The following is a 27,817-nucleotide window of genomic DNA, read 5'->3' on the forward strand; positions in this document are numbered from 1 at the left end:
TGGGCTCTGGGGAGAGCCGAGGTCACACTGACTCATACACTTCACGCTTACCCAGGCAGATCGGGAATTCCCAAGGTCCTCCTTTTGTTTTGGGCTATAATTTGTACGCCACCCTGCACCTCGCTGCACAAATCACGTGACCCACTTGTGAAGGCGCGATAGCCTTGCTGTCTGATCAAGGTGTCATTTTTATCGTCATTGGTCTGGGTATGGATGGTCCTGTGGTATGTAGGAGGTCTAAGGATGAAGTCTTGCAAAGCTGTATTCCTCGCACAGGGATAGTTTGGGGGCAGGATGGCTTTACTATTTGTTCAGTGGGATGGTACTGCCATGAGGCACGCTGCTCCCTTCTCATGACCTTGCTGAGCGCATTCCTCCCAGATTTGTTTGATTTGATGTGATTTGTTGAACGATGGAGGACTTCATGGGTTCAACTTGGCCGGAGTGGGGGTCGTTTGCGCAAGGGATCTGCTGCTAGTGCCTGGATTACTATTTGCCACGCTTGGGCTGAAGTTCCAACATGGGTACCATCTAAAATGGCATCTACATTCTCATCTGCTACAGTGCCGCTCCTCAATCGTGGACCCTTCTCTACATGCACCCTGTACTCCCCGCATGGGCCCTCTGTTTGTTTCTCATTCAGTATCTCCTAGGGAGGTGGGGGAAGACCCTCTTGCCTTCCCACCACTTTACACACCAAATGCAATTGGTTTCTAATGGATCCCTTTTTTCCCCCCCCTTACAGGCTGGAATATTCTCAGTGGCTAGTGAAGATGTTCTGAAGGGAAGAGCAATCAAAAAAGCAAAACGCAGAAACATTGGACTTGAAGTACGTATATACAGGCATGTTCGCCTTCAAGGGAAATTCCCAGTTTGTTTTGTTTTTAAGCATACTTCCAACACCCTATTCTTTTTTTTTTTTTTTTTTTATTTTTATTTTACAGGAAATCTTCACATAATTGTATTTAACTTTGAATGCCTCACTTTTTTTTGTACAGGTTTAAATGTAATTCCTCAAATTGGACACAGCAGCATCGTGGCTTGTACAAGTGCAGATTCCCGTTATTGGACGTCACTACGAAGCTTAAGTTAATTCAGTAGTCACAAAAGCTACTTTGAACCCTTGCTTCCCAACCACCACCAGTCTTGCTTAATAAACAGAAGGGTCTTGCCCACAGCAGGAAAGGGGATTAAAGCATATTCTTTGCAAAGTGTGGTGAAAATTAATTTACAGTAAATCAAGGGCAGTAGACTGTGCCAGTCATGCAGGGACACCCTGTTAAGGAATCGCTTGGCAAACCAACCCTGTTATCAGGATACTTTTCTGAAGAGTGGAACACAGATTCAAGGAACAGTATGAACATAGAACTGCTTTCAGGATAACACATCGTTCTACCAGGTGACTAAAACCTTTAGGTGTAATTTACAATTGCCTTTCAGATCAGTGGAACATAGACTTAGGTAAGCAATAACTTTCTACACTAATTTAGGATTGCACCAGGCAGGCCAAGGCTGGCTACAGCGACAGGACACTTTTTAACAATGGCACACAGCTATTCAAGGCAGGTGAAACCTAAGGCAGACATATTCTAGACAGGCTATACAGCAGGTCAGTGGAATCAAGATCCAGTTGGTAAACGTATACACAAATATTCTGAAAGACATAGTTAAGTGAAGCCAACAGCATTATGTTTTGGAAATGGGCATAACAAATTCACAGTTAAGTAAAATAGCCTTACATATACAGAATGGCAAAACACATTCAAGGTAAGTAAGGACTTGACTGCTCACTCTCGGAGGGGCAGTTAGCATCCAACTCTTTCACAACTAAGTATACTTTTCAAGACAGAATCCTTTCCTTAGCCAGTCCTTCCCTAGTCAATTGAAAGAGTTCTGAGGCAGAAGAGGGACCCTAGTGATCTAGGAGCCAGCTGTACGCAGGGTGAGATGGGGCTCAGTTGCAGGGAGAGTCAGAGTTCCTGAGGAAGTCTCTTCAAACAAGTATTTGACTTTAGAGTTGGTTGAAAGGGTCCAGGGACCTCCAAGAAGACACCTAAGGAGGATTCCAGCAGTGCGCCTGGGTGAATTGGATGAGAGGACTCCCAATCGTAGAAAACACCCCAAAGCTATACAGAAATCACAGGCTTAAGGTAACTACCCCAGCCAACGCAGTACCTTAGCACGGAATATTAGTTGCAGCAAGAACTCTTCTGGATCTTCAGCCAAAAACCTGGTAGCTGAATTCCTTTATGACAGATTTTCTATGCTCTGGCGGACAGATGTATTGAAAGCCAACCTATATTGTGATCGGGACAACTCTGGGGAGCCATTGCCAGACCAGTTCAGGTAGCAGTGACGGGCGATCTAGGCTAAGTTCTTCAGAGGTGGTGAGCTTTTAAAGGGTCCACAATGAGGTCACACAATGGGGAATCGCAGATTACACATAAACAGGATGTATAAAAATACAATTATTACTTATTGGCCAAAACGCACTAGAAAAAATGGCTACTGGCAAGTAGTTATCGCACAACACTAACAAAATAGATACATTTCTGGAGCATGTGGATCTGCTTAGATCGCATGCTCTGCATAGTCCCACATCTAGTGGAAGTAGCAAAGTATTACAAGATTTGTTTTTGGAACTCTGGCGTAGACAGGGCTACTATCCCGTGTGACATGTACTGTACCCATGGTCCTTCACGCGTCGAGGTCCCTCGGATTGTTTTTTTTTTCCACCATTGATGTTGGTCGCAAACGCAGAGTTCTCTTCCAGGCTGATGCTCTTGCAGGCTGATGCCTTTGATTAACTAAAGTTGTACTTGTACACTTTCTTCCTTTCCTTTGTTCGCTTCGCAGCATGATTGCTCAAACACTCAATGGCTCCTGACGAACACCCACGTCATCGGCGACCAGGCGCGCAGCCTTTAAGGTTCTCGGCCCATTTAGGGAGAGGGGGTGGGTGGGGTTCTTTATACTGACCTCTTTTAGAGAATGTTTATTTAATCGTCCTCTTATTTTCACCCATGTGCCCTTTTTAAATATAATGGACAAACCCCCATTTAAATGTTGCCCCTCCTGCCACTGGAAAGTCCTGTGCAAGGACACGCACAGTGTGTGCAATCACTATCTCCCGAGGGATCTCACCGAAAAGCATTGAAAATGCTGTCCGCTTTTCCAGCCTAAAACCCTAAAGGATCGCAGATGAAATGCTGGGCTACTCAGGCCGAGGCCTCCATAGATTTAATGGAAGACACCAGCGGGACAGTTTCAGGGTCAAAAGTAACGCCGAGGGCGAACAGGGTCTGTCGGAAACTAGTGCAGGCCCCCATTTCCAAGAAGCAGGCCGGCGGTCCTGTGATGGAGAAGACACTTGGCGGCCAAGACATACACGAACACAAACGCGCTAAGGCCATACCTCACGGCCGACTCTGCAACATCGTCTAGCGGTGAGGCCCATGCAGTGACCTGGGATAAAGGGATACAGCCTCAGGTTCCTCACTGTCCTCTGTTCCTTCGTGCACGCTTTCACCTCATGGCAGTTCCCAAAAAGCAAAGGTCTGTTCGGACACTGCATATAAAAAGGCCTTCCTTTCACACGCTGAAAAACAGGCGGCATAAGGCATTTCGGCATCTCCAAAGAAAATGCTGAAAATACAAGCAATAATTAAGAAACGCATCAGTGCTTCACTACAAGGTCGCCGAGAGTTTAAACGCCCTTGACCAAAGGACACCAGACAGTTTTCTAACCCAATAGACATTCTCTCTGTGGCTATGTGCCATAAAGATGCCGTTCCCTCCTAGCCCACCACTGTTAAGAATGTCACTCCCTCCCAGGCCCTTGTCATTTCGGGCTTCCCTCTCTCATGCCGTTTTACACCAAAACAATTTAACATTTTAGGTATGAATATCCTTTTTCGTGGACTTCATGGACAAACACCTTGACCAATTGACAGGTCTTGGACGCCTCACAGCCAGGGGCATCCGCAGAGCCACCCTCCCCCTGCCAAGTGTTGCCTTGAGCCACAACCAAGCACCTCTGCTCTAGGCAATCCAGCCGAGGCATTCCAAATTGCCTCTCAATACCAAGACCCTTCTAAGGACTCCTATGACGACCAAGCAGTCCCAGGATCTCAGGGGGGGACCTATATAGCCAAGACCAGTTTTACGACTATGACGACCTAATTGTCGCCAGACCGTCAGGACCAGTCTGTAGTAGATTTGCGGATTTACAATCTACTTCAGTGCAACAAACTGCTTCTAAAGGCGGCACAACATTTCAATATCGACACTTGGGGGAACACAGGTCGACAAGGACCTGGTGGAAGATATCCTGGGGGCTAAATGTCCGCCACACAGTTTATACCTCTCCTGCAGTCAGTACAGTATAGAGACGCATCCAGCCATCCCTACTAGCTCCTACTCTTACGAGGGCGGTCAACCCAAGAATAGAGAAGCTATTCAAGTCTTGTGCCCACTGACCCCCTGTATATTAGGAGTCTGCTCAAACCAGTTTATTTCCTAATGGTCACCACCACTAGAAAAAGGGCAGGCACTCCCCTGGTGTTGGCAGAAGCCTTGCAGACAACAAGAGCAAGAAGATGTATATGTTTGGGAGAAAGGTTGCTTCCTCTGTAGCTTACCAAACTAGAATAGCTAACAATAATACACTGTTAGCTAGCTACGGCTGCCACAAATGGGATGAGCTGGAACGCCAAATATTAACGTGCCAGAACCACCAAAGGCTCCACGGCTTAAAACTATCTCTGAGGGCAAACAAATCTCGAACTGCATCCTGAAGAACAATCTTGATGCGGCGGATAATGCAGGACGCATCATAGTGGCGGGAACACTCATTAAGCGGCATGCCTGGCTGAGGCGGTCTGTTTGAGCTTGAGACTCGAACAACCCTCTTAAACATGCCAGTGGAGCCAAATGTATTGGGAAAGGCCACAGTAGACTCCCTCAAGAGTGTCAAGGAGTACAACACTCTTAAATCCCTTGAGCAGTTTAACAAATCCTATTCCCAACAGTGTTCCTCAAACTTTAGGACAGTACGGGGCCAGGGTTCATCGTCCAACTTTCAAAGAGGGAATAAAAGGGGCACAGATAGGCGCAGAACCTCACCTGGGAGAGGCTCAACCCCTCCCAAACAATGACGTGCTGTTTCAGGTCCCCTCCGATGCCACTCCAGTAGGAGGTCTAATTTCTCAATTCACCCACACATGGGAGGGGATAATATTGGACGAGTGGGTGTTGTCCACCGTGGCAGGTGGCTATTGTATCGAGCTGGTACAAAGACCACCCTCCCACCCTCAGACAAAAGATGACTGCAGAACAGCAAAGAATACTGCTGGAGGAAATAAGGGCGCTACTCGACAAGGACGACAGATCGCCCCGGCAAGTGAGATAAACAAGGGTATTTATTCAACGTATTTCCTTGTGCCAAACAAAGACCTTGCCATGTGCCCTGCAAACAAATGTCAAACCACAAAGGTTTTGTATGACCACGCTCCAGGAGGTGATTCCACTCCTGAAACGGGGGGGGGGGGGGGGGGGACTGGTGATTACATGGCAACATTGATATGAAAGATGCATGCTTTCATATTTCAATGCACTCTGCTCACAGAAAGTACCTTCCTTTCAGGATGGCGAGTGTACATTACCAGTTCAAAGTAGCACCAAGAGTATTCAAAACGGTGCTCCTAGAAGTGGCAGCACACCTGCGCAGAAGGTCCATTCCTGTATAACCTGGTCTAGACGGCTGGCTAATCACTGGGGAATCTCCTCAAATTTGCAGATTAAATACGTACAGAACAATGGACCTTCTCTTAATCTGTTTTTCCATCGAGAATAAATCCAGTTTATTCTCCAGCCAAATAAAACAATTTCTAGGGCCTATACTAAACATGAGGTGCTGACTTCCCCTCGAAGGAGAGTACAAAATATGATGTTGCAGGTACCTCACTAGAAGGTAACGGTACGCAAAGCAATGCACTTGGTCGGGATGATGGCCTCTTGCATTCATTTGGTTCCTCACGCATGCCTGCACATGCGTCCAATGCAGGAATGGTTAGTGAAACAGTGGTCTCAGGCAAGCAGACAGTGGGACGATCTAGTGGTTGTTTCACTAACCCTTGTCCAGGGCTTTACTTGTGGTCCAAGGACAACCTGTTAAAAAGGAAAACCTTTTTGCGCTCCACAAGCGATCCTAACTACAGACTCATCATTTGCCGGATGGGTGGTTGGAGGAGGACTTCCTCCACCACACAACCCACGGACAGTGGACACGTGCTACTACCCAAAGACACATTGACTTCTTGGAACTCTTGGTAGTCCTCAAGGCTCTTCAGGCCTTTCAGCAACATCTCAAGGGTCAAACAGTGCAGGTCCTCAGACAGCACCACGGCCATGTTCTATCTGAACAAGCAGGGAGGCACACACTCGAAGTCTGTCCAAGCTATCCCCAAAAATATGGACGTGGGCACTCAAGCTAAACATGTTCCAGGGGAACTTAATTCTCTGGCAGGCAGCCACCCACTGCCAGAAGAACACGAGTGGCAATTTAACAGATATCCTAGACAATATTGACTTGTTCGCCACAAAGCAAAACACACAATGATCAGACTTTGCATTCAGGTTCCCCCGGCCAAGGTGCAAGGGGGACGCCCTGTGGATGAACTAGTCAGGGAAATTTGCTTACAACTCCCACACCCCCCCACACGCCCCACTCCCCACCCCCTCAGACGCCACGCCTTGGCAGGAGAGTGCACAAGATGCACTGGGAACAAGTAACCCTGGTTGCTCTTATGTGGGCGCGACATCCTTGGTTTCCACATCTGCTCAAACTGGCCATTGAAGCTCCTGTGCCTGCACATGTTGACACAACACAAGGGGGCATACCTCCACCCACTATCACTGAACTTGGCAGCTTGGCTCCTAAAGTCAGTTTAGCCACTTGAACCTTCCACAAAGGTGTATGGATATCCTTGTAGAGGCATGAAAACTCAACACCAGTTACTGCTATTTTAAGTGGAAAAGATTTGTGATCTGGTGCACATCACAATCACTAAACCAATTTGAAGGTTCTCCAGCTAACATTCTACACTACATGCTTCAATACTAGGTCGGAGTCTAGTAAGTAAATTCTTTAAAGCCGATTGGCGGCCCCATCGGCTTACACGGCTTACACCACTTCACAAAACCTGGTGTCCTGGTGGAAAGTATCCGTTAAGGCATTCATGACAGGGGTAAAGAGGCTATGCCCCCCACACCCCAATTTCCTACCCTTCCCAGATTGGGATCTCAATGTTCTGCTCTCCAAGCAGAAAGAAGCCGCCATACACTTGATGTATGGAGGGCGGTTGTTGGGGAGAATTTTCTGAAATGTGCTAATTCCCTTCTACCTTAGAGACCCCCTAGCTCTTTCGCTGGACTTTAGGACTTTTAATTTTTATCCTGGAGAGAGTGAGACATTTTTCCCACTCATGTATTGTTCTGTGAGTTGAACTGTTTCTTTTGGTTTTGGAGTCTGACAAACTCCATAGGTATCCTCTTTTTACATTGTGACACACAGCACCTTCAGTGCAGCGTCACCTAGAAATCCTTTGGATTTCTGGTAAGGTTTAAATACCTTCTCTTGGATACCTACTGTTTCCAAGAGCAATGAAGTGAAATTGACTTTACTTGCATGTGTAACTTTCTAGACCCAGCACACACTATCTTATAATAGGGTGCTGGAGCGGTTTCTTAGTATCCCCGTTGTCTAGTTTCTCACGTAAAATTTTTTATGTTACCCTTTCTACAGTGCAGTGATTAACTTTTTTTTCTACAATTGAGTGTTTGCTATTGCAGCCTGCAGTAGAGCTACAGTAAAGCACCCATTGGTGCCCATTTGATTAAAATGGGCCAGGTTTTCTTTTTTCGCCATTTCTTGTTGGAAAGGTCCTTCTTGAGATTTACTCTGCGCGCCAAACCAGGTTTGGTCCCTTTGTTTTGCCTTTGGCAGGATTCACTGGTGAAGCCTGCCTCTGGCTCTAGCGTGTCTGGCTGGGAAGCAAGTGGGGGGAGGTGCCCAAAACTCCCTGTGCTTGGTCTCCTTGGTTACAGGAATGCACCCAAAGGTGATTGGCCGACTGGCTGTCCTTGAAGGAGAGCCACCCTGCTGTGTGATTGACTGCGAATGAATGGGAGAAACCTGCATAAAAGGAGAGGTCTTTTGCTTGGAAGGCTGCTGCATTGCTGAAGCTCCGAATTTGCCTAAACTAGAGAAGCCCTGCAACAGATGACTTCTCCCCTTGTGTTAGTGGGACCAATCAACCCCAAAGTGAACTCCTCTGGAAATCCTCTCGGAGCTGGCTGTACTTCCATTGCTGCTGCAGGGACCAATTGCCAGGGAGAGGAGCACCACAATATAGTGTCTCGTTTTTAAGTCTGACTCGAGCTACAGGAAGATCCTCCGGACTCCCATGAAGCAGGACTGACCAAACCTGAGCCACCTCAACGTAGTGCTGGACCCCAGATGTGAGAAAAGTCCATAAAGGTATCCGAGAACTGAGGTGGTGCCATTTGCGAGAGCTGTGAGAAGCTGAAACTGCGAAGTGCTGCTTATCTGAAGTTTGCCCGTTGCTGCCGCCAACCTTCAATTTGTAGTGCCTGAGTCCGCAGACGTCCTCCCTCTTGTCCCCATGACTGAGGCCCAGGAACAACAGGGTCTGCAGAAGTGCACTGGAACAGAAGTCAGCTGGAACCAAGTTCTTCAAACCAAAGGTGTACTGTAAAACTGTTGCTTACCTCTTGTTGTGTAGGCTTGCTAGCTCTCAGTTGAGACTTGTCTTGGTTGCTTTTGTAGAGTTGTTTGCATCCCTCACAAGCCTCCCAGCATGTGGCCCTACAGTGATTTCATTTTCTACAAATACTTCTAAAACCTTGTGCAAGACTTTTACCTTAACTGCATTAAGTGCTTCAGCTCAGCTAGAATTTTGTTCAATTAACATTGGCTACCGTGGCTCCCTGAACGACTTTTCTTGCCTCTGATTTTGTGCTTTACATTTTTCTCAGGAAAGGGTTGGTTTGCTTTGTGTTGGCGGGTTCAAAAAGTACTTAGCTACTTAACAGTATTTGTTAACCATTGTTTTATTCCCTCATCTTTTTCTTTTGACCAACCTCAGTATTGCTTTAAATGTGCCAGTGATATATGTCCACAGTGTCCTAGTTAGTGTCCTAGTTATTTAAGTCACCTCAGGGTGTAGGAAGCATCTGTGTGCCATTCCCAAATGGGTAACTACTGATTTATTGAAACAGTGTGTATTTTTGAAGTGTATTATTGTGTTACATATATTGCTCCCTTCTAAAGAAGGCTTATTCATACTGATACATCTTTAATAAATAAACCTTGAGTGTACAAGTTTATTTGGATGCTTGTCACTGTGAAACTCTATTACAACCCTACAGCTCACATTGACCCCTCTTGAGATAAGCCTGGCTGCTCAGTCACTCTACCAACTAGTGTAGTACATGCATATACCAAAGGTTGGGTTAACTATTGCCAAAAAGTTAGCAAAGGCTGTTGACTTGTGGGTTGCCAACAGGGCCACTCACAAGGGTTCTGGGGCCACTCGCAAGGATTCTGGTGCCACTCACAATGAGGGGAAGCAGCACAAGAAAGATGGAAAAGAGAATTCAAATTCCAACCACCCGAAACAGGGCCACAAACAGAAAAAGGGTAAACACCATGGGAAACCAAGTCAGTCTAGTGACACCTCTGGTGCTAAATTAGAGGGGAGGCCAGCAGAAGTCCCCATTCCAAAGAACATTTGGTAAATTATATGCTTGTGGGTCAACTGGCCATGTGAAGGGGATCCCAGATGCAAGGGTACACCTTCAGAGGGCCACACAGCCTCCTTGGCCTTTGTCCCTGAGGAAGAAGTTAATGTGGTAACTTAACTATTGGCTGAAGACCCCATTGGAGTCTCAGCCAGTGTTTTAGTGTCCCTGGGCCTGAGTGAACAGCAGAATGTAGATGCGTATAACTCTATTTCAGACAACACAAAAGAATACTATAAGGACAGTGTACTTGTAAATGGGCAGGAGACCCCTGCCATTAGAGACACTGGGGCCAGCATTAGTTATGGGTGAAACATTTTTCAAACCGGAGGATGTTGCTAAGGAACCCAAAGGTCCCACTAAGCTTGCTGGAGGCCCCCTCCAGATGGTTCCTATACTACCCGCTCTCATCCACTGCAACAATATGACTGAGGATTCCCGTCAGTGTTCGAAGGAGGTGCCTGCGAGAGTTCTGTTGGGGAATGACTTACTCTTGGAGTTGGATCAAGCACCCCAGGCCTCCCAGTAAAAGAAAGCAAGAGCAAACTAGATTGGCCAGAGAGGCAACTTTAGATGACTCTCAGTGGGAAGTTACAGAAGAACCTATAACTTCCAGTCCACAGGAAGGACACCCTTCTACTTATAGGGCAACAAAGGGGGAAACCCAAGTTCTCACGAAAGGCGAAAGGTGCCACCCCTGTGCACAAAACGAGGACACCCCTGAAAGGATAGTCCAAGGTCACACATTTGACCCCTCCACCAGCTGAGGCTGAGTGTGAGGAAAAAACAGAGGATGGTGAATCGGCTACTGGTGAAACAGAGCTGGAAGAAGCCCTTCGCTATGTTGGAGATCTGGATCCTAAAGACCATCCTGAGCTGTAAACCGGACCCTCCAGGGGAGGCTTCAGCAGAGGTCAACCGCTTTCCCAGCTGGAAGGGCAAGAGCCAGGGAAGCAAAGGCTATACTGGGAGGATGGCCTCCTTTAAAACCTATTGAGTCTACCCCAGGGGACTACAGGAGACTTGTAGTGAGGACCCAGTTTCTACAGTTAGCCCATGAGATTCTAGTTGGTCACTTGGTTTTAAGACCAAGGAGAGAATTTCCCTGTATTTCTACTGGCCGAAGATTGGGGGGAGGGGGGGTTGTGACATTCTATATAAGCTGTCACACTTGTCAGATGTCTGGGGAGAGGGGAGCCAAGAACGTGGCACCCTTGGTGCCCCTCCCAGTGGTGGGAGTTCCTTTTGAGAGGGTATGGATTGACATTGTTTGTACCCTAGACCCTGCTACATCTTCAGGCAACCGATTTGTATATTGGTTGCGGTAGACCATGCTACCAGGTATGCTGAAGCCATACTGTGAGGACTGTTACTGCTCAGGCAGTGACTAGGGCCTTCCCTGGTATTTTTTACCAGGGCTGGTTTTCTTAAGGAATTTATCTCAGACAGGAGGACCAATTGTGTTTCCTACTACATGCAAGTCATGTGGAAAAACTGGTGACCTACAAGTTCTCAACGGCCTACCATCCCCAAACCAATGGATTAGTAGAGAGGTTTAGCAGAACTACAAAGAGCATGATTAGTGCTCTATAGGAACTCCTTAGAAGAAAGTGGGACCTCTACTGCCATGTCTTTTGCTTTGCTTATAGAGAACTCCCTCAGGAAGGGGTTGGTTTCAGCCCCTTTAAGCTCCTCTTTGGTCATTAGGTTAGAGGTCCATTGGCCCTTTTCAAGGAAGGGCTGGAGAGACCTCCTTCCCTCAAGCAGGTGAGAGTCACGGACTATGTGTTAGTTTCCGAAGGAGAATGACGCAAATGATGACGGAAGCTTCTGATAACTTGCAAGCAGGTCAGGCTCTGGTTAAACATTGGCATGACCAGAAGGCCAACATGGTGAAGTTTACTCCAGACAGTCTAGTTATGGTGCCTACAAGGCAGAGGGCCTTGCAGGACAAATGGATTGGACCCCTCAAGGTTGTGGGCAAACTCGGAGAGTTCAATTACTATCCCAAGGAGGTCCCTGTGGTTTTTCACACTAACCACCTAAATGTATGTATCCAGACCAGAACTGGGAGGTTTGCTCTTAGCATCTGGAGGAGGAATGAGGAGGAGGAACCTCTGCCTGACCTTCCCAGGGGACAGCCTTTAGATGGAAAAATAGGTGTTAATCTCTTCTGATCTGATTCTGCAACAACAGGAGGAGTGTAAAGCTCTGTTAAATCAGTTTGCCTCCCTGTTTTCACTACACCAGGCCTGACCCCTTCGGGCCAGCCAGCATGATATATTCACTGGTGACTGCTGTCTCCCTGTCAAAAGCAGGGGGGTTACAGAATGTCAGACCATGTAAGAACCCACATTAAGGAAGAGGTTAAGAAGATCCTTGATCTTGGGGTAATTAAGCCGTCTACAAGTCCATGGGCTAATCCAGTTGTACTAGTGCCAGAGGCAGGATCCAAGGAGTTGAGGTTCTGTGTGAACTATAGCGCTCTTCATGCAGTCACCACGACTGATGGCCATCCTTTACCTTGGACAGATGAGCTGGTGGACAAACTTGGTTCAGCCAAGTTCCTCAGTACATAGCTCTGACAGACCATGGCAAGGAAAAAACTGCATTTTCCACCCTAGGAGGCCTCTACCAGTTTAAGGTTATGCCTTTTGGACTAAAACATGCACCTGCTACATTCCAAAGGATGGTAAATCATGTGGGATGGAGGACTTCTGCATGGCATACTTGTGTGACATTGCAGTGTTCAGCCCCACTTGGAAAGAGATTCTTGACCACCTGGGATATGTATTGCAGGCTCTTGAGCAGGTCCATCGACCATAAAAGCAGTAAAGTGTCAAATTGTTCAGAGTAAAGTTGTCTTCCTTGGACATGAGGTAGGAGGAGGTGAAATAAGACCATTGCCTAGAACGGTACAAGTTCTACAGGACTGGGCCACCCCTACTACTTAAACCCAGGCGAGAGCCTTTCTAGGTCTCACAGGTGACTATAGGAACTCCATTGAGAATTACGGGACATAGCGTCTCCCTCCCCAAGAAGGTCCGGTGAAATGAGAGTGCACTAGGGCATTTGAAGGACTTAGGAAAGCCCTTAGTATGCCAAGCTCCAGTCTTAAGAACTCCCGACTACAACCAATCCCTTATTGTACAAACTCGTGCTTTAAATACTAGAATAGGTGCAGTTCTGAGTCAGCTGGATGAGAAAGGCAGGGAACACCCTATCTGCTTCATCAGTAGGTAACTGAAGGACCGTGAAACAAGGTGGTCAACAATTGAAAGATGTTTTGCAATTGTGTGGTCTTTGAAGAAGTGTAGACCATACATTTATGGATCTACTTTTGTAATTTAATTTGTTTATTTGGCATTAAATGGTTTACAATTTTTAGAAAACCTTTCGCCAAAATAAACATTCATTATTTTCACCCTTTTACATACAATAAAATGAATCGATAGTCCTTGATGTTAAAACCAAAAAGAGAAATGGAACAAAATCAGAGGCATCAACTCATCGTCAAAACCAGGCCACAATCTCACATTCAAGTAGAATGTTCTATGCTCAGTTGGCGCTATTGTCGCCTTGGATGACCTAGTCTAGCCTGGATTAGGAGAAAAAGTTTTGACATGGCTAGAATGAGGTGCGTTTTTTCACCCTCTATCATCTGCCACCAGTCTTCCATCGAACTAATGTCGTATTGCTTCAAGATGTCACCCATTTCCAGTTCTCTTTCTGCTGTTAACTCGGGGCAACTCAAAAGTAGGTCTTGGATGGACTCAGTCACATTTTCGTGTCGGCATAGTGTACATCTGGGGATGATGTTAACACCTTTCCTCTCGCTTATCTGCAGATTTGATGGAAAGAGGTTGAAGCGTAAATGTAAATATTGCAGTCTTAAAAATGGATTCAGAAAGATTTTTACATATCGCGATAAGACAATTTAATTTCCGTGGGCACAACCAGAAATCTTCGTAATGTTTGTAGTTATATATTCCTGCGTATCTATCCACTCGTCACTATAAAGCATTTTTTAAAAAAATGTTTTATCCTGGAGTAGAGATTCCTCTGTTTCATTCTCCTCTGACAGATACTTTGCCATTCTTTCAGTTGCTTCTCTCTATGGTTCTGTAGTGCCAGTTTCAGGATTGAAAAACCGCCCTTTGGTGTTTCGTCTATACATTTTCGATAGGATATTGATTTCCATAGAACTATAGCTTTAAGAGATGTTAGTGCAAACGCTCTTCTGATGATGGCAATGGTAGTGCTCTTTGGCAGACCCAGGGTAGTTTTCCAGAAGAGGCCTTCTAGCCATGACCATATGTCCTCTGGCAGCATGAAGGATGTCTCTGCGCCGTATGTCAATATTGGCATAACTTTCGATCTACAGAATTGTACCAACGGGACTAGCGAATAGCGACAGTATTTTTTTACTAGTATTCTGCCTTGGGCTGCCAAATTTGATATAGAATAGAATTTGATCTGAGATTTCTGAGCTAGTTGATAACTGGGTAGCAGTTTATTGTACATTTTAGGTTACGACCGTTTGTTATTGAAGTAAAAATGGTGTCCTCCCCCTGAAGTTGTCTCCGAAAGCCAAACTTGGAGGGATCCACTTGTGGTTCTCCTAGGATGCATAAGTTTGCATTTTATTAGTTTGCTTTTGGGCCCACATGTTACTTAAACTTTGCCCAATTTGGTATCCCCCTGCCAGACCCTGGGCGCTAATGGGCATCTCTGTGGAACATCGTGGACGCTTTTGCAAGTAGTTGCCCCTGTCGTCAAATGGTGCCATGGATTCATATTGAGTTTTGTCCCGGGCAATAATCATCTTATCCATTGTTAGGGTTATTTTCTGAAGCACTCTTCCTTTTCAATGGCGCTCTTGAGTCTGTTGTAGAAGCGGTTGGCCTGGTTACTTTCGAGGGTTCCGCTGGGGTCGCCGAATCAGTGAGGACAAGTGGCTTATCTAGGTGGAGATCCACCTGCCTTTTCTTCCGTGTCACCTACTGGAAGCCTTGCATTTATTTTCGCACTAATTTCCTGGGTATTTCCGGCTATTCTCAGAACCATGTGGGAGTCTACAAGTCCCCTCTCTACAGGCTCAGTGCCTGATCTGGGACCCCTGTTGCGTTACTGCGTCAGTTGGCTCTTCTGTATTGCATACTTGTGCTAGGTTATCCAGGACCCCCGGCACCGTTAAGTGTACATAAATCAGTGTCTACAATGATGTTAAAAGGACCGCGTTGCCGTGTCGGGGCTTCATGCTGACTCTGTAGAATACGTTATTCTGGGATGTTTTAACCAATAGTGATTGGGATGTCCTTATCTTCGCTGCCCAATTCATATGACGAATCATCCGCTGAGAACACCACAGTCGTTGCTAAAGGTGTCGCTTGGTCAATACTAGATTCTCTTGTGGATAGATTTTCATGGTAGTCGGGCAAGACCCTCCCCGGGGTTCCCTCTCGCTTACCTTTGCTCATGATGGCCAGCGGTCCTGCTGCCGGCCTCTGGCCTACACTCCGCTGGGCAAGCAGGTTTTGAAGCCCAAGCGCGCTTAGCAGGAGTCGGGTCCAGGGGTGACACTGAAGCTATGCAGGAGTGGATGGTAATGTAGTCCTTTCTACGCGAGTTTGTAGTCCTTGTCAAGCAGACTGCTTTCTGTGCCACGCCGCATTGCTTGCAATATGGATAGTCACTTGCACGACTCACTGAAATTACAAACGTAGAGATTAGCCCGCACCTTAGCACCAGACACTCTGCCTACACTCTGCTGTAATTCAAACCAACCACCAGCCCTTGAGATGGTTAATGCAGATGAAGGGGGAGAATCCTAAATTGTTAAAATGGTCAATCAGCCGTCGGGGTGGGGGGGGAGGAGGGGCTTGATTTCACCATAGAACACAAGTCATTGTGAAATCACCAAAATGCTGATGGTCTCTCCAGAAATTATAACTGACTGCAGTAAGGCGAGTCATCCAGCGGTGGATTAAATCCTCCTGTCCCGTAGTCTGGGGGGGTGGAGGGGGGCGAGTGTTTGGGAGAATTCTCAGAAAGGTGCCAATCCCCTTCTACCTTGGAGACCCCCAGCTCTTTTGCTGGACTTCAGGATTTTTATCCTGGAGAAAGTGAGACCTTCTTCCCAGTCATGCATTTTTCTGTGATTTGAACTGTTTCTTTTGGTTTTGGAGTCTGACGAACTCTATAGGCATCATCTTTTTACATTGTGACACACAGCACCTTCAGTGCAGTGTCACCTAGAAATCCTTTGGATTTCCCCAAGGTTTAAATACTTTCTCTTGAATAAACTGTTTCCAAGAGCATTGAAGTGAAATGGACTTTACTTAAATTTGTAACTTTCTAGACCCAGCACACACTATCTTACAATAGGGTGCTGGAGGGGTTACTTGGTATCCCCTTTGTCTAGTTTCTCATGTAACATTTTTTCTCATGTAACATTTTTTATGTTGCCCTTTCTACAATTAAAGGCTGGTGGCAGTTGTTTACTTTTTTCTACCATTGAGTGTTTCTACCGCGGACTGCAATTGCAGCTGCAGTAAAGCACCCATGGGTGCCCATTTGGTCAAAATGGCCCGGTCGTCTTTTTTCACCATTTCTTGTTGGAAAGGTCCTTCTTGAGATTTACTCTGCGAGCCAAAACAGGTTTGGTCCCTTTGTTCATTTTGTCTTTGGCAGGATTCACTTGTGAAACCTGCCTCTTGCTCCAGCATGTCTGGCAGGGCAGGAAGTGAGGGAGGTGCCCGAAACTCCCTGTGCTTAGTCTCCTTAGTTACAGGAATGCACCCAAAGGTGATCGGCCGGCTAGCAGCTAGGCTGCGAATGAATGGGAGAAACCTGCATAAAAGGCTAGGTGTTTAGTTTGGAAGGCAGAGTCGACCACTGGACGAAGGAATCCGAAGAACAACTTGGAAGAGACGCTTGCTGCAACTCCTGGACCTTTGGTTTGCCCGGTGAAGCCCTGCTGCAGAGGCGAAGCTCTGAATTCGCCTCGACTAGAGATGCCCTGCAATGGACAGCTTATCCCCTTGGGTTGGTGGGACCAATCAACCCCAAGACAAACTTCATCTAGAAATCCTCTCTGAGCTGGCTGTACTTCCATTGCTGCTGCAGGAACTGACTACCAGGAAGAAGAACACCAGAATCGAGGTGGGTCGTCAAGTCTGACCTGAGCTCCAGGAAGATACTCTGGACACCCATGAAGCAGGACTGGCCAAACCAGAGCCACCTCAGGAGTGATGGACCCCATATGCGAGGAAAGTTGATCAGGTATCCGAGAACCGCAGTGGTGCTATTCGCGAGAAGCTGAAACCGCGAAGTGCTGCTGATCAGAGGTTTGCCCATTGCTGCCGCTGACTTTCAAACTGTAGTGCAGGAGTCTCCAGACATCCTGCCTCTTGTCACCATGACTGAGGCCCAGGAACAGGATCTGCAGGACCTAGAACAGGAACAGAAGCCAGCTGGAACCAATTCCTTCAGACTTAAGGTGCTGTAAAACGAAGGGGTACTTGCCTCTTGTGTAGTATTGCTAGCTCTCAGTTGAGACTTGCTTTGGCTGCCCCTTGCAGAGTTGCTTGCAGCTTTGCCCATCACAAGCCTCCCAGCAGGTGGCCCAACAGTGATTTCTTCTTCAAGAAAAACTCTTAACATTGCGCAAGACTTTTTACTTCCCTTCAAGAAGATCTCCAGCTCCCCTAGACTTTGACCAAGTAACATTGACTGTCATGGCTCCCTGAAGACTTGTCTAACCTCTCTGCCCCTCCAAAAATTCACACATTCTATAAGTTGTGTAGCTGGGAAAGGGTAAATCTACATTGCATTGGGGGGTTCAAAAGTACTTATCAGTTTTAGTTATTCAAGAGGCTGTAGACTGTAGGGTGTGTATGTGTGTGTGTCATTCCAAATGGGTATCTACTGATTTATTGAAACGGAGTGTATTTTTGAAGAATATTGTAAGTGTTACACTTGCTCCCTTCTAAAGAAGACTTATTCAAACTGACTGTTAAATAATTGTTTAATCAATAAAACTGAGTGTACAAGTTTATTTTGATACTTCTCACTGTGGAACTGTTACAACCGTACAGCTCACATTGACCCCTCTTCAGATAAGCCTGACTGCTCAGTCACTCTAACAAATTGTGCAGTACATGCTTATACCAAAGGTTGGGTTAACTATTGCCAAGAGGACAAGGCTGGTGCTGTCTCCCACAGGGTACTGCATACAATCTTACCTAACAGCCGTCTTGTACTATGTCTAGGTGAACAAAACCCCTAAGAAAAACAGACCAACTCTTTCTTTCCGTAGCCTGGTACTGAAGGTGATCACATATCAATGAATGCCATCTCCAGATGAGTCAAGTGCATACAGCTCGGCTATTCCATATCCAAGAAAGTTCTACCTTTAACACCAAGAGCATACTCTACCAGAGATAGAGGAGCTACCTTAGCTTTCATTGCAAACGTCCCTCTGGACGCCATCTGCAATGCTGCTACATGGAGATCCATCCATATGTTCACACAGCATTATTGCATTGACGCACTCTAAAGCAGATTTGCAGGTGGGACACGCGGTCCTAAAACATCTTTGCCGCTGTACATTCTAACTTCCCACCTTCTCCAGATACTGCTCACTAATCTATGTAGAGCATGTGATCTAAGCAGATTCACCAGCTCCAGAAGGGATACATTACTCGAAATAATCATATTTCTGGTGTTTGTATCTGCTTAGGTTCACATGCGCCCACCCTTCCTCGCCTACTAGAATAGAAGGCGCATTGAGAGGTTTTCTGGGTTGTCACTGCTTTATCACATCTGTACTCGCGCTACACTCCATGCAACCTCATGTCAGAAACATCTGAGGGACCTCGACGCGTGAAGGACCATGGGTACAGTACACATCACACTACGGGTAGTATTACTAAACGCACACTCTCAATGTCCGCTTTCGAGTTTCGTAAACAAATCTTGTAGTACTCCGACTTCCACTAGATGTCAGACTATGCAGAGCATGTGAATCTAAGCAGGTGCAAGCACCAGAATAATAAGATTATGGTGAGTAATGTATCCCATATACCTTCCCTTATTAAAGGTTGTGATATTCATCACAAATGCCTGGAAAGGTAAGGTTATTATTATGCACTCAAGGTCCACAGAGAATGATCCCTAACTTTAATTGTTCAGCCCTAAGTTGTCTGGAGCCTTTTGCCCAATAGTTCAGGTAAAGTTCCACAGAATCTTTGAAGCACAAAAAAATGCAAGTAGGGTCTCTGGGTTCCAGTGAAGTTCTAATGGCCTGAGTACCAGTGAAACTAGCCAACAGAAGTAACCCCATCTTTCAGAAGTCTTGCACAAGCAAGTAATCTCAAAGCCAATATGGTTATAATAAAGTTTATTATAAGCCCATAGACTTATAATGGGAGTATTAGCGGAAAGTAAGAATCACTCTAACTTAACCCCTCTCCTCCCCCCCTTGTACTCTGATTCTTCCCAAGACTTGCCATGACAAAAGAAGTGTCCGAGGTTGCTTGTCCTGCCGAAAGTCGCAGTCCTTGATTTGCAGGTTCTAGCTGTTCTCCGTTTCTTTTTCTGTTGCAAGGACTCTCGAATGAATAATGCAGCAAAACACTGTGCAGGACCCCTCTCAGGACTGGACTGGAGTCATTTAAGTGATTTTTGACGGTCATTGCAGCACAGCGACGCAAAGGGACTCACTGCTACTCACTGCTACTGTCAGACTTTCCCTCCTATCTCTGGTCCCTTTGATGCTAGGACGCTGACATTTCACAGAGGTGAGTTTTGTAGGGCCAACTGAGGATCCCCAAAGTTCCAGATCGAAACTCGCGGTGATGTCGGCAGCACAGTAGCCCACATTCGGAGCTGGTCAGCCACAGGACAGTCCTGGGACACTTCCGAAGGCTCTTCTTTGCAGGCTACCGAGCAGACATCAAGAATGGATCCTCCCTCCACTCCCAGGGTCATGGCTCCTTTTGCAGAATGGCAGCAGAAGTTGGTAGTCAAGTCTCCTTCCGACGGGTCTCCAGTTTCTTTGCAGGTTTTGCAGCTGGATCGGATCGGATTCTTGGCTCCTTCAGGTTTCTCCAGGATCGCTGAGGAATGGGTACAATGGTCCTGGTCTTATCATAAAAGCCAGGTAAGAGTTGCTGCCCTCACTAGCCAATGGCCGGTCTAGCCCAGCCAAGGCACACCCCAGCAGTGCTCCATTCGGCACCACTGGCAGGAACATTTGTGCATACCGCTCACACACTGAAACCAGTTTGTGGATTGGGACCAGACCGTCCCAGCCCACATCCTGCCAGCAAACGCACACAGCCCTCCAGTAGCCCTTCTGCTTTCCTGAGCACTGTGTTCTTAGCAGGATTATCCTAGCCTCTCGGACCGTGAAGAAGGCAAAAGAACATTGCAAAAAGGACAAGCAAAATAGCTTGTGGCATTGGCCATGTTTGACCAGTAGCCAAATGCGGTAAAGCTAAAACAAAGTCCCTAAAAAGTGGGGGAAAAGTCACTGCTGCCACCTGCTTATCCCTTTAACACACCTAGAGTAACCAAAAATCTGAGTGTTAGTCTAGGGCAAAACAAAAATGTACCCCATTGTACTACAGTGTAAGCTGCATTTTACAATTATCGTTACCACAAGTGATACAAAAGTAACCAAGAGTAGTAACAGTAACACGATTAAGGGAAACCTTGTTTCCTAGTACTGACCCGTCAGTTTCCCCATAACATATGAGCAAGAGCAAAAGCAAGAGCATTGAAGCTTAAGGCACTGGAAAAAGTGCAGGTTTGAATCAAAAATAAAAGCAAAACGTTTGGGGGGGTTCCATTAAAAATGGAAGGAAAGGTGCAGTAAAGAGAAATCGTTCCTTACACTTTTTCATAAAGTCTGAAGACCGGATACTGGAAGGGCTGCAGAGTTTTAGACTCCTCCCTTGCCTCCTGCCATTCCAGACATTCTGGAGCCTAGGCGGGGAATCCACCAAAGTCGAAACTGCCACTGAGGTGGTTCCTGCCTAGAATGGCAGGGAAGCCCTCGGAAACAGCAAGCACACAAGAAATGTACATTAAAGAGTAATGAAGACGAAAATCATAACAGCAGTTAGACTGCCACCAGCCATTCAAGGAAACTTGCAATTGGAACAATGTTACCAGGTAAGTAAGAAATGGGATACATTGTATCCCGACCAGCACTCCACATAAGGTGGGGTGTGCTGGCTCACTATATACAATGTAAAGTGGGATGAAAATCCCTCTTTACTACTTGGGAACTGTAGTTCACCCAAGTACATGAAAGGAAAATTAACAGGGGAGCCATCCTCTACAGTGGGGTCATCTACTTAAGGACTATGATGCCTCAAAATACAATGCCTCTTGGAGAACATAGACACATGCTCTGGTGACCATTGTTTTTTCCTAGTGGCTGGGAGCAGTGGACCTAGAGGTGTTCTACTGTTCACAATCCCGTTAAAAATGATTCTAACCATGCCCAACCTTACTCTATTCGAAGCATGCCCGATATTACTTGAACACTTAACAGTACTTGCTTGACATCTGTAAAATGTAATGCTCTGACTACAATCGAAGTGCAAAAGGGATATCCGCTTTAGCGACTTGATGAGCTTAGAATGTACATGGTTCTATGTCTTTACAGAAGGCTGCAGGGTCAGTGTTATGCTGCCTTCCCCTATCCTTTTCAATGTCTCCCACCCTCCACATCTCACCTCATCTGCACTGCTGTAATGCCACACACTCCCACCCTAAACCCCACCACTTTATATTGTGGTGTCCAGACCTTGTCCAAGAAAACGGACAACAATGGTAAATGAGCTCCACTTGGTCCGATGTGGACCCAAGAGGGTTCAGAAGGGGATGCCCTCTGTCGCCACTGCTTTTTATGTTGATGGAACATTTCACCAGGCAAATGAGGGCGAACCATGCAGTCAAAGGAATTTGATTTGGAAGCAATAGTACAACTATCTCTTTTCGCCAGCAACATACTTTTCTCAATCTCAGACCCCTACACACACCCAGAAGTCCAAGCCGAGGTAAAAAGCCAGGGGATTTAGGGTCAATGCTTCAAAATGAGAGCATCCGAATATGCTTAAGGAAACGCAAGCCCTTCTATCCAAGACAGTTTTGCTGGGCCAACCAAACTATAAAATACCCTGGATGTAAATTAACACCTTTTTTGGGAACTATACAGATTAAACTACCACCCTTGTCTCTGACTCAACTGTATCAGACATGGCTATATGGAAACAAAAAATAAATCTTCGGTTGGAAGAACCCATGTCATGAATGTACTGCTAAAACCTCCCAGTTCAGGTTTTGTGGAAAGTTCTATTGAAATTGTGGGGGGGTGGACCCTCATCAAAATTATTTGGAAGGGACAGAAAACCCTAGTACCAAGAAAATTGGTCACAAGCAGCACCACAACCGGAGGATTAGGATGCCCTAACCTAGGCCATAATTACATGCCATCTCAGCGTAGAATCTTCTGAGAATAGACAGACTCCCCAAAGCAGTGGTGCAAGAGGGATGGCGCAGTGGTGCGACTAAAGCTCTAGAAATTATCCGTCTGCAAACACCATGGACCGCCCTTGATCTTGGGCAGGTAGCTCTGGGGCAACGCCCTCGCCTTGGAAGCAAGACAATGCAGTGCAATGTGGGTTCGATCCACGGGTATTAAGCGCGCTATAAATAACCAATTACAATTCACATCAGCCCAGTGATTGCTTCAATTCTACAGTTCTGGTATAGGGCAACTAAAGAGAAATGTAATGATGCTCTCATCCCCTCACCTTTGTTTGGCAACCCAGACATTTCACCCGGTTCAGATCCAGGTAGCTTCATTAGATGGTGGGGTCGGGGGGTGAGGGGGGTCAGGTGTATCTGCTTAAAGGGCAACACAGTAAAATCATTAACAGTTTGTAAGTCAGAATTTCGGCCTCCTTGAGTGGAACAGGCTCGAATACTTTCAATTCAGGCACTGGGTAATTGGGTAATGCACAAGTTAATAGGAGCTACAAGAAAGTTAACCAGATTAGAATAATCCTTCAAATATTTCTGGGACCTACGTGCATCATATCTGTCAACTACAAGATAATTGAAGAGGCTGCATGTTAGGGAGAATTCTCATTTCTGTGCGAATTCCCAGGTCTTTTGCTGGACTTCAGATTTTAATCCTGGAGTGAGGGACCTTTTTTGCACTAGTTTTTTAAAAACATTTTTTTAACCTGCTTTTGATTGTGTTGCCACTGTTTTTGGAGTCTGACAAACTCCGTAGGCATCTACTTTCTGTATGGTAACACAAAGCACCGTTCTCATAAGGTTTAAATAGCTTTTCTTGTGTGAACTACTGTTCCCAAGAATAGTTAAGTGAAATTGACTTTACTTACCTTTTCTCTTTAAGGGTCCCGCACACACCATTTTATGTGGAGTGCTGGCGGGAGTTGGGGGTTCGTAATCTAGCAGCCCCTTATCCTACATTCTCATGTAAAAAAAAAATGTATGTTACCTTCACTACTTTAAATGGCTGGTGGCAGTGGTTTAATTGTCCTACCTTGTGCTTTTCTACCGCAGGCTGAATTCCCAGCTGCAGTATAGCACCAGTGGGTGACCATTGTATCCAAATGGTCGGTCTTATTTTTTTTAATCATTTTCTGTTTGAGGTCTTTATAGGGTTTTACTGTGCGATGAGCCAGGTTTCAGCCCTTTGTTCGTTTTGCCATTGGCATGCTTCCGCCCTGAAGCCCGCCTTTGGCTTCAGTATATCTGGAAAGGCAGGATGTGAGGAAGTTTCCCGAAACTCCGATCTTCTCTAGGAATGCCCGATTGCAACCAGTCCTGATTGGCTGGCAGGCTGTGCTTGCAGGACAGCCACCCTGCTGTGTGATTGACAGCCTAGGCTGTGTATGAATGGTAGAAACCTGCTTAAAAGGGGAGGGTTTTTGGGACTAGGGTCGACCACTGGGAGGAACACCTGACGAAGAAACCGTGAACTAAGCTTGCTGCATCCTCCTGACCCTTGGAATTGCTCAATGAAGCCCTGCTGCTGTGCTGAAACTCCTTTTTACGATCGACGAGAGAAGCTCTGGAAGGAACGACTTCTTCCCTTGGGTTAGTGGGACCAACTAACCCCAAGACAAACTCCACTGGATCATCTTCCCTGATTGGCTGTACTTATTTGTTGCTGCCAGGGGTCAAGAAATCCATAGTCTAGTGCAACATCTGCAATCCGGCCAGAAGCTCCAGGAGTCTCCTAAGGACCCTCCAGAAGCAGGATGACCAGAGCTGGACTCCCCTCACCAGAGTGCAGGACCCAAGGAGTGAAGGAAGTCCAACCGGTATCCGAGATCTGCGGTGGTGCAGTTTAGCGAGTGCTGAAACTGCAAAGTGCTGCTGATCCGAAAAGAGCCCGTAGCTACTGACGACCTCCAAATTGCTGCCACAGGAGTCCCTCAGACGTCCTTCCTCTTGTCCCCACCACTGAGGGTCGGGAACCTAGGATCTGCATCGCTGCAACAGGACAGAATCCTGATGGAGCACTCTTCTTCAAACCAGAGGTACTGTTTAGACTTGGTGGTACTTACTCTGCTTTTCACAGACTTAACAGCTTGTGACCCTACAATTGATTTCTACAAAACTCAACTTTGTGCCAGACTTGTATTCTCTAAGAAGTGTCTCTGCTGCATAGACTGTGCTCCAAGTGACTTTGGCTGTCCTGACCCCCTGCAGACCCCTCTCAGACCCTCCAGTTTTGTAGCGATTTTGCGATCCCGCAAAATGCTGCAAAAACTGCAGTTTTGTGCAAAAATTGCATCTTTAAAAAAAGATATATATTCTTTTAAAAATTTTTTTTTTTTTTGTAATCTGCAAACATTACTGCTTAAAAAAAAATAATACTCAGGGTGACAGGTTCTCAACTTTTTTTTTTTTTACACAAGTAATGAAATGCGCCAACACATCTCATCACTTGCGCACCAAAAAAGTGCAGCCCAAGGGACACATGAATGGGCACATTCTATATGCGCGCCCATTCAGATGGCCTTTTTCACCTCCTTGATCAAATAAAGTGGCGTTTTTGTCAATTTAAAAGCGCATCCCTCATTTCCAAGCAAGATGCACTTTTAAATCTGCAGAAATTGTAGGCAACCCTATGCACACGGGATGTGGGGCTGCCACTGCATGACAGGGTCTTTCCTGACCCTGTCCTGCATTTCTTTTAAGGTATGAACCGCTGCTGTGCTGCTTGCATTTCTGTTCCTCAAACAGGATAAAAATGCATTTTTTTTGGGTCGCATTTTACAGCGGCAGACACCTGGAGGGCCTGTCCCTATGAAAGGCGCTAGGAGCTTGCAGAACACTGTCGGGAGAGCGATTCTATTCAAAATATTGCCCATTTTGATGACAAAAATCTATCGAATGTTAAAATTTGACCTATTTCGTCCAGTACTATTTGATCAATTTTTATAAATACTGAACATGTGTTGCGGGGGTGCCACCCGCTCCCCATGTTCAGAATTTGGGGTCTAGGGTGGTTGCAGAAGTGTTTCCCCTTTTTCCTAAAAATTGGAGACGGGACAAAAAAAAAAGAAACGAAAAAGGGACCCTGCGGAGTCGGATCCGACCCGCGTTTGAAAGGAGTGGATCTCGCACCGCAAGGTTGCAGGGGGAAGTGGCAGTGACCAAGCAGTTAAGTAGGGGAGCGGGTGGGGTGGTGGTGAAAGGTACATTTTGGGTTGTTTGGCTGAAGTGCAAATCAATTCGCAGCGAAATTGACTACGGTCAATTCTGCCGCAAATAATTACACTTCGGTCAAACAACCCAGAACACCATTCAAGGCAGCTGGCCAGCGCACAATTTCCGCTACAGCTCAAACCTGTGGAAATGCGCCGGTCACCTTTGAGCATAAGGTGACCTGCTCATTTCCAAAAATGGGTTGTCAAAAAATAGCTTATCCTCTGTTCTTTTTTTAAATGCCCCGTTATTTGAGGAACTGGTTCAAAATCTACATTTAAAAAAAAAAATGGTTACACTATGAAAGAGGGAGAGTGATGGGTAAGATGTGAAGTGATAGGCAAGAAAGCAAAGGGAGAGCAGTGGGTCAGAGGAGGAAGCGCTGCACAAGAGAGCAGAGGAAGCAGTGATGCGGTGGGTCAGAAATCTAAGAGCGAGCAGAGGTACAGAAAGTAGAGGGAGCGTGTGGTCAGTGAGCCAGAAAGCGGAGAGGAAGCGGTTGGCCAGAAAGAGGCAGTGAGCTGCAGATTGGGAAAAAGGATGAGGGAAGAGTGTGATAGAATGGGAAAAAGGATGCAAGATGCAGAAGCAGCACAAAAGAATGAAACTATATTGCGGGAAGAATTGTAGAGTGTAAGGTGTGAGTTGGGAGTATGATTTGGAGTGTGGCAGGGGCTGGGCAGTGCACATAGCACGTGAGTATTTGTATGACAGAGTGAGAGGTTAAGGAATGTAAGTTGTGATGGAGAGTTGGTGAGATGTGTGTGGGTGTTTGGGGGATTGGAGAACATAGAAGGGGAATATTTACAGCATTACAATTGATAATGATCAATTTAGTTAATATTATTAAATTAAGAAGGTAGCAGGCGCTCCTCTCCAGAAAGAACATGGCATGATAACATGTGTATGGGGTTGCTTTTGGTACTCTTGTTCAGAGAGGAATTGCCATAGCGTTTCGGTGCTGGACTGCCCATGTGGGCGGGACAAAGATTGATATGCACATTGACATTTCCCATCTGTGAAAGGTACAGTGAGCAAAAAGCATGTGCTGCAAACTCATCTCAGAACAGGTTATCATGCCATGTTCTTTCTGGAGAGGAGCGCCTGCTACCTTTTTTGAAATACTATTAAATAGGCATGAACATTAAACCAGCAATGTATCCAAATCAAACACTGTTCTGCCAAGCCAGAGACATATGGGACTCTTCCTATTAAATTAATACAAAAGATACATAATAATACCCTGGCTCTCTTGTAGCCTTGCACTCTGCCCATTTCCTGCAATGTGGCAATCTTACACCCTCCAGTTAATACAAAATGTGCCGCAATAAATAAAGGTTTGTGCTTCAAAATTTGCCATTTCAAACCGCAAAATTTGCAAAATCCTGGAAGGTCTGCCTTCTAGTCCAGTGACTGATATTTCTGACCCTCATAGGTGGTAACTTGTCCTAAACTGTAATTGCTGGGAAAGGCTTGTCTTGCTTCATTGGACGATTTAAGTATACTCGCATGCCCCAAGAACCTGTTTAACCTTTTCCTTCCTTTAACCTTTCCTTTATGCAACCTCAAAATATGCAAAGTATAAATGGTGATGTATATGCAGTTACTGTCCTTGAGAATAAAGTCCCCTCTTGGTGTAGGACATGTGTAAAAAGCATCTTTAAAGAGTATCCACTAACTTGTGCTGATTCTGGAAAAGTATTTTAAAGTATATTTGTTACCTACCTGGTCCTTTTTAAAGAACACTTGCGTATTTATTTATCATCAATGTTTAAGTAAGTGCAAGTGGTACTTGGTTACTTTGTATTTGTGATTTCATTGCTACAGCTCACATTTACCCTTCTTGAGATAGGCCTGACTGCTCAGGCACACTACCAACTTGTGTTGTACAGACCTATACCAGAAGGTGGGATACCTACCAAGCAGAAAAGTTGGTTATGGTCTGTGTTACTTCATCAATTCTGCACCAAAACAGCATGAATGGGAGCAGGACCTTGGCTACTCTTTAACACTAGAGCATTGCAAAAAAAAAGTTGGGGTGGGGGGGGGGGGGGGGGTGTAGGGAGGTTGCAGCCCTGGGAGTCCCTCTGCCGGACATTGGTCCCGGTTACGAGAGCCTTACCCATATTCATTATCTCGCTATCTTTCACAGAGGAGAAATATCCAAAACAATCAGTCTTTGGCCTGCCCTGGGGCAGTCCACCACTGAAATGCTAGGCAATTCTCC

At 46.0% G+C, this 27,817-nt stretch overlaps 1 protein-coding gene across 7 annotated transcripts in view; it reads left to right on the forward strand.

Annotated features, from left to right (window-relative positions):
* The window catches only part of NUP50 (nucleoporin 50), a 431,487-nt gene that overhangs the window by 106,149 nt on the left and 297,521 nt on the right, over nucleotides 1-27,817 (forward strand). For 4 of the 7 annotated variants that reach the window (XM_069628169.1, XM_069628170.1, XM_069628168.1 and 1 more), the window contains one exon: nucleotides 746-829. The exons of the other annotated variants lie outside the window; for them this stretch is intronic. In XM_069628169.1, the coding sequence (XP_069484270.1) occupies nucleotides 746-829 (84 nt within the window). The remainder of the gene's footprint in view (nucleotides 1-745; nucleotides 830-27,817) is intronic. 7 annotated transcript variants of the gene reach the window in all.

This window comes from Ambystoma mexicanum, chromosome 12, assembly GCF_040938575.1.
Source record: "Ambystoma mexicanum isolate Mex_15411 chromosome 12, UKY_AmexF1_1, whole genome shotgun sequence".
Classification (NCBI taxonomy): Eukaryota; Metazoa; Chordata; class Amphibia; order Caudata; family Ambystomatidae; genus Ambystoma; species Ambystoma mexicanum.